The sequence below is a fragment of the Rhinoraja longicauda genome, chromosome 11, assembly GCF_053455715.1.
Source record: "Rhinoraja longicauda isolate Sanriku21f chromosome 11, sRhiLon1.1, whole genome shotgun sequence".
NCBI classification, from domain to species: Eukaryota; Metazoa; Chordata; class Chondrichthyes; order Rajiformes; family Arhynchobatidae; genus Rhinoraja; species Rhinoraja longicauda.
The window spans coordinates 1,378,781-1,390,949 of NC_135963.1; the positions used below are offsets into that span (position 1 = coordinate 1,378,781).

The window sequence follows — 12,169 nt, forward strand, 5'->3', positions numbered from 1 at the left end:
GTGATACCAATATTAAAAATTGCATATTTAACGACTTCAGTTTCTCCTTCCCTATTAAAAATGAAAGGTAAAGGATATTTATTAATACATTATTTGTGTGCAATTTAGTTTAGAGATACAGCGCGGAAACAGGCCCTTCGGCCCACCGGGTCCGCGCTGACCACCGATCCCTGCATATTAACATTATCCTACACCCACTAGGGACAATATTTTTTAAACATTTACCAAGCCAATTAACCTACAAACTTGTACATCTTTGGAATGTGGGAGAAAACCCACGCAGGTCACGGGGAGAACGTGCAAACTCCGTACAGACAGCACCCGAGGTCAGGATCAAACCCGGGTCTCTGGCGCTGTAAGGCAGCACTGCCATCTACCTCATTAGTGACCCTCGGACTATCCTTGATTGGACTTTACTGGATTTTCCTTGCACGAAACGTTATTCCCTTATCATGTATCTGTACATTGTAAATGGCTTGAATGTAACCATGTTTTGTCTTTGCGCTGACTGGTTAGCACGCAACAAAAGCTTTTCACTGTACCTCGGTACAAGTGACACTAAACAACTGTATCCTGTATCTGACAGTGCCACCGTGCTACCCACAAATGTTACTTCATTTGTCTTCCAGGTTTTTGTTTAGTTTTACACCACATACTGTTCACCTCAGAATCATTTTATTGGCCACTTCTGGGCTTTCTTCAGCCACAATATGCAAGATATTCACATGATTTGTAAGCAAACTCAATGCTAGCATTTATTCCAAGAGGGCTTGTATACAAAAACTGGGATGTAATGCTGAGATGGACACAAAAAGCTGGAGTAAATCAGCGGGACAGGCAGTATCTCTGGCGAGAAGGAATGGGTGACGTTTCGGGTCGAGACCCTTCTTCAGATTAAAGTCATGGGAAAGGGGAACGAGAGATATAGAAGATGATGTGGAGAGATTAATGAAAGATATACAAAAATGTAACGATGATAAAGGATACAGGCCATTGTTGGGTGAAAACGAGAAGCTGGTTCGACTTGGGTGGGAGAGGGAATGCCGGGGCTACCTGAAGTGAGAGAAATCAATATTCATACCACTGGGCTGTAAGCTGCCCAAGCAAAATATGAGATGCTGTTCCTCTAATTTGCATTTGATAGTTTCGTTGAACACCTTAGCTTAGCCCGCCTGAACCTACCTGATCTCCCGGTTGCTAAACACTCATTCTGCCCATTCCCACACAGACCTTTCTGTCTTGGGTCTCCTCCATTGTCGGAGTGAGGCTAAATGCAAATTGGAGGAACAGCATCTCATATTTCGCCTAAAACGTCACCCATTCCTTCCCTCCAGAGATGATGCCTGTCCCACTGAGTTACTCCAGCTTTTTGTGTCTATCTTTGGTTTAAACCATCATCTGCAATTCCATCCTCCACATGTAATGCTGAGGCTCTCTAAGGCGCTGGAATGACTGCATTTGGAATATTGTGAGCAGTTTTGGGCCCCATATCTGAGGAAGGATGTGCTGGCTCTGGAGAGGGTCCAGAGGAGGTTTACAAGAACGATCCCAGGGATGAGAGGGTTAACCTACGATGAGCGTTTGTCGGCACTGGGCCTGTACTCGCTGGAGTTTAGAAGGATGAGGGGGGACCTAATTGAAACATAGAATAGTGAAAGGCTTGGATAGAGTGGATGTGGAGAGGAAGTTTCCACTAGTGGGAGAGTCTAGGACCAGAGGGCACAACCTCAGAATTAAAGGACGTTCTTTTAGGAAGGAGATGAGGAGAAATTAATTTTGTTAGAGGGTTGTGAATCTGTGGAATTCTTTGCCACAGACGGCTGTGGAGGCCAAATCAGTGGATATTTTTAAGGCATAGGTAGACGGGTTCTTGATTAGTGCGGGTGTCAGAGGTTATGGGGAGACGGAGAATGGGGTTAGGAGGGAGAGATAGATCAGCCATGATTGAATGGCGGAGTAGACTTGATGGGCCGAATGGCCTATTCTGCTCCTATCACTTGTGACTTAAAAATATATTTTTGTCTTCGTCATAAAGCTAAACCCTGCTTCTTTAAAGGTTGCTTCAAGGTATTAATTGTTGGTTGTTGCGCCTTTATCTAATTTGGATTGTTGCCTTGACACTTGCCACTAAACAAAGGTTTCCTCGCATATCCTGCAATAACTAGGAAATCATTAACTCGTTTTAAAAAATACCTGTTGGGCTCCAGTCAACCTGAAAGTAATGAGCAAGTGAAAGTACATGGAGAATTTAACTGGTGCATGTGGAAATCAGGGCTAGTTGACGTATCTAATCCAGCATCCGGAGTGTTGTAAGTATATAGCCATTTACGGCAATGGAAACATGCCCTTCAGTCCAACTCACCCATGCCGACCAGCATGTCCCATCTGCAATAGTCCCCTCTGCCTGCGTTTGGCCCATTTCCCTCGAAACCTGTCCTATCAATGCCCCTGTCCAAATGCTTTTAAAACGTTGCGATAGCAAAGATAGTCGTCGGCAGTCGCCCAAAAAATCGCCTAAGTGGGCCAGGCCCTTAAGGCAGCAACTCTACCGCTGCGCCACTATGTTCTGTGAAGCCTGCGTGTAGTTGTCATTGAGACTTGCCTCACTCAGCTCCTTGTGTGCGGGGAGCTGTGAGCGAGGGATTGATTGCTGGTGCAGCCGATGCCCGTCTGTACCTGGGGAACAATGGGCTGCAGTAACGTCGAGCGGCCCTTCATCATCGTCCCACTCAACAGCTAACGACACAGCCTGGCACATCCACCCACTCAACACATGACCCACTTACAGCTGCAACATAGCCCTAACAAGTTGGAAAGTGTATGATGCCCGGCGAATGGAATGCACCAACATTATTTACCAACAGGACCAGTTGCTTCAGACAAACAGCGCAGTGTTTGTAGAGCCCTCTGCACAAATACAGCTGTCGCACTCTCCCCATCACTGCGGCACTGCCACTCTCCAAAGATAAACACTTGTCAAAGAGCCGTGCAGCAGGGATACAGGTCCTTCGGCCCAACACCTCCGTGCCAACCCTCATCCCATTTCCAAGGTGACGTTTCACAGAGTGCTGGAGTAACTCAGCGGGTCAGGCAGCATCTGTGGAGAAAATAGGCGATGATTCGGGTTGGGTCGGGACCCCTCTTTAGACTGAAGAAGAGATCCTTCAGTACCAACCCGAAATGTCACCTATCCATGTTCTCCAGAGATGCTGCCTGACCCGCTGAGTTACTCCAGCACTCTGTGTCTTCTTTGATAAACCAGATCTGCAGTTCCTTATTCCTACCAAGTCTCTCTCTCTCATTGTATGGGGAGGTTTTAATTAAACATGATTCGCGTGACTGCCAAACCTCTTTCCTCCCTGTCCCTCTCCCATCCACCCCCCCCCCCCCCCCCCCCACACCCCCACACTGGCAACGTTACAAAGATAAAAGCTGGAGCATGTTCCAGTTTCAATGTGATTTTTATCAGGCACGTCCCCACAGTGATCATTCCACATAATTAAGCGCTAATCATCACCGTCTCTACCCTAGTGTGTGTAGGATAGTGTTAATGTACGGGGATCGCTGGGCGGCACGGACTTGGTGGGCCGAAAGGGCCTGTTTCCGGCTGTATATATATGATATGATATGATATATATGGACTGTCCGTCCCGCACAGATCCACACAGGATGCTCGGCATCCTGCCCTTTCAATCGGCATCCTGCCCTTTCCCATTTCTCCAGATTAATTACCACGTTAATGAGGAGAAACGGTGGCAATTAACCCGGAGAAATGGGAAAGGGCAGGAAGGCTATTTTCATTTTGTTCTACAGGACAGAGTCGGGTTCAATCCCCACTACGGGTGCCGTCTGTACGGAGTTTGTACGTTCTCCCCTTGACCTGCGTGGGGTTTCTCCGGGATTTCTGGTTTCCTCCAAAGACGTGCGGGTTTGTAGGTTAATTGGCTTGATAAATGTAGAAAGTGTCCCTAGTGTGTGTAGGATAGTGTTAGTGTGCGGGGATCGCTGGGCGGCGCGGACCCAGTGGGCCGAAGGGCCTGTTTCTGCGATGTACCTCTAAACTCAACTAAAACATGGGCCAGTTTCAGCAGGGAGGCCAGCGATGAGTGGGCTGAGTTGTCAGAGGTGGTCAGAGATGGTGACAGAAGGCCAAATAGGGAACAGCCTGGATAGAGTGGGTGTGGAGAGGATGTTTCCACCAGTGGGAGAGTCCAGGACCAGAGGGCACGGCCTCAGAATTAAAGGACGTTCCTTTAGAAAGGAGATGAGGAGGAATTTCTTTAGAGGGTGGTGAATCTGTGGGATTCTTTGCCACAGACGGCTGTGGAGGCCACAAGTCAGTGGATATTTTTAAGGCAGAGAAAGACAGATTGTTGATCAGTGCGGGTGTCAGGGGTTATGAGGAGAAGGCAGGAGAATGGGGTTAGGAGGGAGAGAGAGATCAGCCGTGATTGAATGGCGGAGTAGACTTGATGGGCCGAAAGGCCTAATTCTGTTCCTATCACTGATGATTGAGGTTGAAAATTTCACAGGAGCAGTAGAAATGTGCTGGGCCCATAACGCAGAGCTCAGCAGATCAAAGCAATCGGTCCCAACATTCCCTTCCTCACTGCCCCCCCGCCTCCCCCCCCCCCGGGTGGAGCGCACAACTCCTCTCTGCCCCCACCCCCTGCATGCCCATGCCTGTCTGCTTGACTACAGCACTGACTTGGAGCCATAGAGTGCTACACACAGCATGGAAACAAGCCCTGCAGTGCAACTCTCTGAGTTACTCCGTGGTCTGCAGACTCCCTCGTGTGGACACTGCAGAGACTTGGCAGTCACCACCTGAAGCGAACAGAGTGCTGGAGTAACTCAGCGCGTCAGGCAGCATCTGTGGAGAACATGGATAGGTGACGTTTCACAGAGTGCTGGAGTAACTCAGCGGGTCAGGCAGCATCTGTGGAGAACATGGATAGGTGACGTTTCACAGAGTGCTGGAGTAACTCAGCGGGTCAGGCAGCATCTGTGGAGAACATGGATAGGTGACGTTTCGGGTCGGGATCTGCTGAACTTCCATCTCACCAACACATTCGTGTTAAACCTCAGCCACCATCGGCCTGCCTGTCTCACTGGCCTGTCAGTATAAGAAAATAACTGCAGATGCTGGTACAAATTTTTGAGGATGTAACTAGGAAAATTGACTGGGGAGAGTCAGTGGATGTGGTGTACCTCGACTTTCAGAAAGCCTTCGACAAGGTCCCACATAGGAGATTAGTGGGCAAAATTAGGGCACATGGTATTGGGGGTAGGGTACTGACATGGATAGAAAATTGGTTGACAGACAGAAAGCAAAGAGCAGGGATAAATGGGTCCCTTTCGGAATGGGAGGCAGTGACCAGTGGGGTACCGCAAGGTTCGGTGCTGGGACCCCAGCTATTTACGATATACATTAATGACTTAGACGAAGGGATTAAAAGTACCATTAGCAAATTTGCAGATGATACTAAGCTGGGGGGTAGTGTGAATTGTGAGGAAGATGCAACAAGGCTGCTGGGTGACTTGGACAGGTTGTGTGAGTGGGTGGATACATGGCAAATGCAGTTTAATGTAGATAAGTGTGAGGTTATTCACTTTGGAAGTAAGAATAGAAAGGCAGATTATTATCTGAATGGTGTCAAGTTAGGAGGAGGGGGAGTTCAACGAGATCTGGGTGTCCTAGTGCATCAGTCAATGAAAGGAAGCATGCAGGTACAGCAGGCAGTGAAGAAAGCCAATGGAATGTTGGCCTTCATAACAAGAGGAGTTGAGTATAGGAGCAAAGAGGTCCTTCTACAGTTGTACCGGGCCCTGGTGAGACTGCACCTGGAGTACTGTGTGCAGTTTTGGTCTCCAAATTTGAGGAAGGATATTCTTGCTATGGAGGGTGTGCAGCGTAGGTTCACTAGGTTAATTTCCGGAATGGCGGGACTGTCATATGTTGAAAGGCTGGAGCGATTGGGCTTGTATACACTGGAATTTAGAAGGATGAGGGGGGATCTTATTGAAACATATAAGATAATTAGGGGATTGGACACATTAGAGGCAGGAAACATGTTCCCAATGTTGGGGGAGTCCAGAACAAGGGGCCACAGTTTAAGAATAAGGGGTAGGCCATTTAGAACGGAGATGAGGAAGAACTTTTTCAGTCAGAGAGTGGTGAAGGTGTGGAATTCTCTGCCTCAGAAGGCAGTGGAGGCCAGTTCGTTGGATGCTTTCAAGAGAGAGCTGGATAGAGCTCTTAAGGATAGCGGAGTGAGGAGGTATGGGGAGAAGGCAGGAACGGGGTACTGATTGAGAGTGATCAGCCATGATCGCATTGAATGGCGGTGCTGGCTCGAAGGGCTGAATGGCCTACTCCTGCACCTATTGTCTATTGTCTATTGTCAAATCGAAGGTATTTATTCACAAAGTGCTGGAGTAACTCAGCAGGTCAGGCAGCATCTCAGGAGAGAAGGAATGGGTGACGTTTCGGGTCGAGACCCTTCTTCAAGAAGGGTCACCCATTCCTTCTCTTCCGAGATGCTGCCCGACCTGCTGAGTTACTCCAGCACATTGTGAATAAATACCTTCACCGGCCTGTCATCCTCCACACTGTTCCCGACTGGGAATTGCCCACAGTCTTTGAAATTATCACCCGGAACTAGAGTTGCCAACCGTCCCGTATTAGCCGGGACATCCCGTATTTTGGGCTAAATTAGTTTGTCCCGTACGGGACCGCCCTTGTCCCGTATTAGTAGGGCTGCCAACTTCCTCACTCCCAAATAAAGGACAAAGGGTGACGTCACAGCCCCGCGCCCCACGTGACCTCACCCAGCCAGCGGGGGGCGCCATTGGTGGAGCGGGAGCATGTGGCCGCCTGCTGGGTGAGGTCACGTGGTGTCACCTTGTCCCGTATTTGGGAGTAAGGATGTTGGCAACCATATATGGATGTCTCACACAGACCAAACTCCCGACCACCGACTCCATCTACACTTCACGCTGCCTCGAGAGAGAGAGAGAGAGAGAGAGAGAGAGAGAGAGAGAGAGGGGGAGAGAGAGAGAGAGAGAGAGAGGGAGAGAGAGAGCAGCCAACACAATCTAGGATCACTCACACCCTGGCCATTCCTTCCTCTCCCCTCTCCTGTCCCACAGAAGAAGCAGAAGCTTGAAAGCGCGCACCACCAGACTCAGGAACAGCTTCTTCCCCCTCTGTTATCAGGCTTCCGAACGGTTCTTCCATAAGCTCGAATGCTGTCCCGATCTCCCAACCGACCAGCGATCCCCGCACACTAACACACACACACACACTGACCAGCGATCCCCACACACTAACACACACACACACACTGACCAACGATCCCCACACACTAACACACACATACACACACACACACTGACCAGTGATCCCCACACACTAACACACACACACACACACTGACCAGCGATCCCCACACACTAACACACACACACACACACTGACCAGCGATCCCCACACACTAACACACACACACACACACACTGACCAGCGATCCCCACACACTAACACACACACACACACACACACACTGACCAGTGATCCCCGCACACTAACACACACACACACACTGACCAGCGATCCCCACACACTAACACACACACACACACACACACACACTGACCAGCGATCCCCACACACCAACACACACACACACTGACCAGTGATCCCCGCACACTAACACACACACACTGACCAGCGATCCCCACACACTAACACACACACACACACACACCGACCAGCGATCCCCACACACTAACACACACACACACACACACTGACCAGCGATCCCCACACACTAACACACACACACACACACTGACCAGTGATCCCCGCACACTAACACACACACACACACTGACCAGCGATCCCCACACACTAACACACACACACACACACACACTGACCAGTGATCCCCGCACACTAACACACACACACTGACCAGCGATCCCCACACACTAACACACACACACACACACACACACACACACTGACCAGCGATCCCCGCACACTAACACACACATACACACACACACACTGACCAGTGATCCCCACACACTAACACACACACACACACTGACCAGTGATCCCCGCACACTAACACACACACACCGACCAGCGATCCCCACACACTAACACACACACACACACACACTGACCAGCGATCCCCGCACACTAACACACACATACACACACACACACTGACCAGTGATCCCCACACACTAACACACACACACACACACACTGACCAGTGATCCCCGCACACTAACACACACACACACACTGACCAGCGATCCCCGCACACTAACACACACACACACACACACTGACCAGTGATCCCCACACACTAACACACACGCACACACACACCGACCAGCGATCCCCACACACTAACACACACACACACACACACTGACCAGTGATCCCCGCACACTAACACACACACACACACACACTGACCAGTGATCCCCGCACACTAACACACACACACTGACCAGCGATCCCCGCACACTAACACACACATACACACACACACACACTGACCAGTGATCCCCACACACTAACACACACACACACACACACACACACACACTGACCAGTGATCCCCGCACAATAACACACACACACACACACACTGACCAGCGATCCCCACACACTAACACACACACACACTGACCAGTGATCCCCGCACACTAACACACACACACACTGACCAGTGATCCCCACACACTAACACACACACACACACACACTGACCAGTGATCCCCGCACACTAACACACACACACACACACACTGACCAGTGATCCCCACACACTAACACACACACACACTGACCAGTGATCCCCGCACACTAACACACACACACACACTGACCAGTGATCCCCGCACACTAACACACACACACACACTGACCAGCGATCCCCGCACACTAACACACACACAACACTGACCAGTGATCCCCGCACACTAACACACACACACACACACCGACCAGCGATCCACACACACTAACACACACACACACACACACCGACCAGCGATCCCCACACACTAACACACACACACACACACTGACCAGTGATCCCCGCACACTAACACACACACACACACTGACCAGTGATCCCCGCACACTAACACACACACACACACACTGACCAGTGATCCCCACACACTAACACACACACACACACACACACACACACACCGACCAGCGATCCCCGCACACTAACTCTATCCTACACACACTGACCAGTGATCCCCACACACTAACACACACACACACACACACACTGACCAGTGATCCCCACACACTAACACACACACACACACACACACTGACCAGTGATCCCCGCACACTAACACACACACACACACACCGACCAGTGATCCCCACACACTAACACACACGCACACACTGACCAGTGATTCTCGCACACTAACACACACACACACACTGACCAGTGATCCCCGCACACTAACACACACACACACACACACACCGACCAGCGATCCCCACACACTAACACACACACACACACACACACACACACACTGACCAGTGATCCCCGCACACTAACACTATCCTACACACACTAGAGACCTCCCCGTGACCTGCGTGGGTTTTCTCCGAGATCTTCGGTTTCCTCCCACACTCCAAAGACGTGCAGGTATGTAGGTTAATTTGACTGGGTAAATGTTTAAAAAAAATTGTCCCTCGTGTGTGTAGGATAGTGTTAGTGTGCGGGGATCACTGGGCGGTGCGGACTTGGTGGGCCGAAGGGCCTGTTTCCGCGCTGTATCTAAAATATGAAAATAATAAATATGAGACGGCACCCGTGTCAGATGGAACCCGGGACTCTGGTGCTGTGAGGCAGCAGCACTACCCGCTGCACCACCGCACCGGCCCCACTGTGAGGCAGCAGCTCTACCCGCTGCACCACCGCACGGCCCCACTGTGAGGCAGCAGCACTACCCGCTGCACCACCGCACGGCCCCACTGTGAGGCAGCAGCACTACCCGCTGCACCACCGCACGGCTCCACTGTGAGGCAGCAGCTCTACCCGCTGCACCACCGCACGGCTCCACTGTGAGGCAGCAGCACTACCCGCTGCACCACCACACGGCCCCACTGTGAGGCAGCAGCACCACCCGCTGCACCACCGCACCGGCTCCACTGTGAGGCAGCAGCACCACCCGCTGCACCACCGCACGGCCCCACTGTGAGGCAGCAGCACTACCCGCTGCACCACCGCACGGCTCCACTGTGAGGCAGCAGCTCTACCCGCTGCACCACCACACGGCTCCACTGAGGTCGCAAACACAGAACCCACATTCTTCCATCTTAATAAATTATATATTTTTAATTTAAAAAAAAATACACAAATACTTTCAAGTCTTTCCCAGCTGGGCGATGACGGCCTTCTTCTCTTCCACCAGATAGACAGAATATTCCTTCTTCATTTCCTCCTCTAGTTCTTCTGGTGTCTTTAACTCCGGTATAACAGGCAGCTGTGAAACAACACAAACTCTGTGAAAGGCAGCCAGTGGCGTTAATGCTCCTCGATATCCCGCATCCCGGCAGAAGCTCGCACCGAGCCGCAGCATGGGTAGAAACATAGAAAACAGGTGCAGGAGGAGGCCATTCCAGCCAGCACCACCATTCAATATGATCATGGCTGATCATCCACAATCAGTACCCCGTTCCTGCTCTCTCCCCATATACCTTGATTCCGTTAGCCCTAAGAGCTAAATCTAACTCTCTCTTGAAAACATCCAGTGAATTGGCCTCCACTGCCCTCTGTGGCAGAGAATTCCACAGATTCACAACTCTCTGGGTGAATTTTTTTTTCCTCATCTCAGTCCTAAATGGCCTACCCCTTATTCTTAAACTGTGACCCCTGGTTCTGGACTCCCCCAACATTGGGAACATTTTTCCTGCATTTCCCCTGTCCAATCCCTTAGGAATTTAATATGTTTCTATAAGATCCCCTCTCGTCCTTCTAAATTCCGATCAATATAAGTCCAGTTGATCCATTCTTTCATCATATGACAGTCCCGCCATCCCGGGGATTAACCTGGTGAGCCTACGCTGCACTCCCTCAATAGCAAGAATGTCCTTTCTCAAATTAGAAAACTAAAACTGCCCTCCCTCAGGTTCTCACTCACTCCCCGGACCAGGAACCTGCCTGGAGTCACGCTCACAAGTGAAAGGAGCAGAATTAGGCCATTCAGCCCATTGAGTCTACTCCTCCATTCAATCATGGCTGATCTATCTCTCCCTCCTAACCCCATTCTCCTGCCTTTCCCCCCATAGCCCCTGACACCCGCACTGATCAACAATCTGTCTAACTCTGCCTTAAAAATATCCACTGACCTGGCCTCCACAAAATGAGTTCCACAGATTCACCACCCTCTGACTAAAGAGGTTCCTCCTCACCTCCTTTCTAAAAGAACGTCCTTTAATTCTGAGGCTGTGCCCTCTGGTCCGAGACTCTCCCACTAGTGGAAACATCCTCTCCACATCCACTCTATCCAGGCCGCTCACTGTTCTGTATGTTTCAATGAGGTCCCCCTTCATCCTTCTAAACTCCAGCGAGTACAGGCCCAGTGCCCACAAACGCTCATCATAGGTTAACCCACTCATTCCTGGGATCGTTCTTGTAAACCTCCTCTGGACCCTCTCCAGAGCCAGCACATCCTTGACTGGGGGGAGGAGGGGGTGAGGAGGGTGGGGGGAGGGAGGGAGGGGAGGAGGGTGGGGAAAGGGGAGGAGGGTGGGGGGAGGGAGATGGCGACGGCAGCAGGCGCTGGACAAAGATTCTCGATTAGTGCGGGTGTCAGGGGTTATGGGGGGAAGGCAGGAGAATGTGGTTGAGAGGGAGAGATAGATCAGCTGTGATTGAATGGCGGAGTAGACTTGATGGGCCGAATGGCCTAATTCTGCTCCTATGACATGAACTTATAATAATCTGGACTCTGTCCTCAGACCAACCTCCACTCTCTCCTCCTGAGATTCACCACCCTCTGGTCATCCATTAATAATAACTCTTGAGGAAATTGGATAAGAACTTGAATTAAATTAGTTGGGCTACAGAAAAGGAACGTGGAAGGATAAACCATCATCCTGACAAAG

General features: G+C 50.6%; 1 protein-coding gene across 1 annotated transcript in view; it reads right to left on the bottom strand.

The window, feature by feature from the left end:
• Positions 1–10,425: 10,425 nt before the first annotated feature.
• dnai3 (dynein axonemal intermediate chain 3) overlaps positions 10,426–12,169 on the bottom strand; it is a 45,188-nt gene continuing 43,444 nt past the window's right edge. Inside the window, exon 24 of the mRNA XM_078408078.1 lies at positions 10,426–10,545. Within this exon, the coding sequence (XP_078264204.1) occupies positions 10,426–10,545 (120 nt within the window). The remainder of the gene's footprint in view (positions 10,546–12,169) is intronic.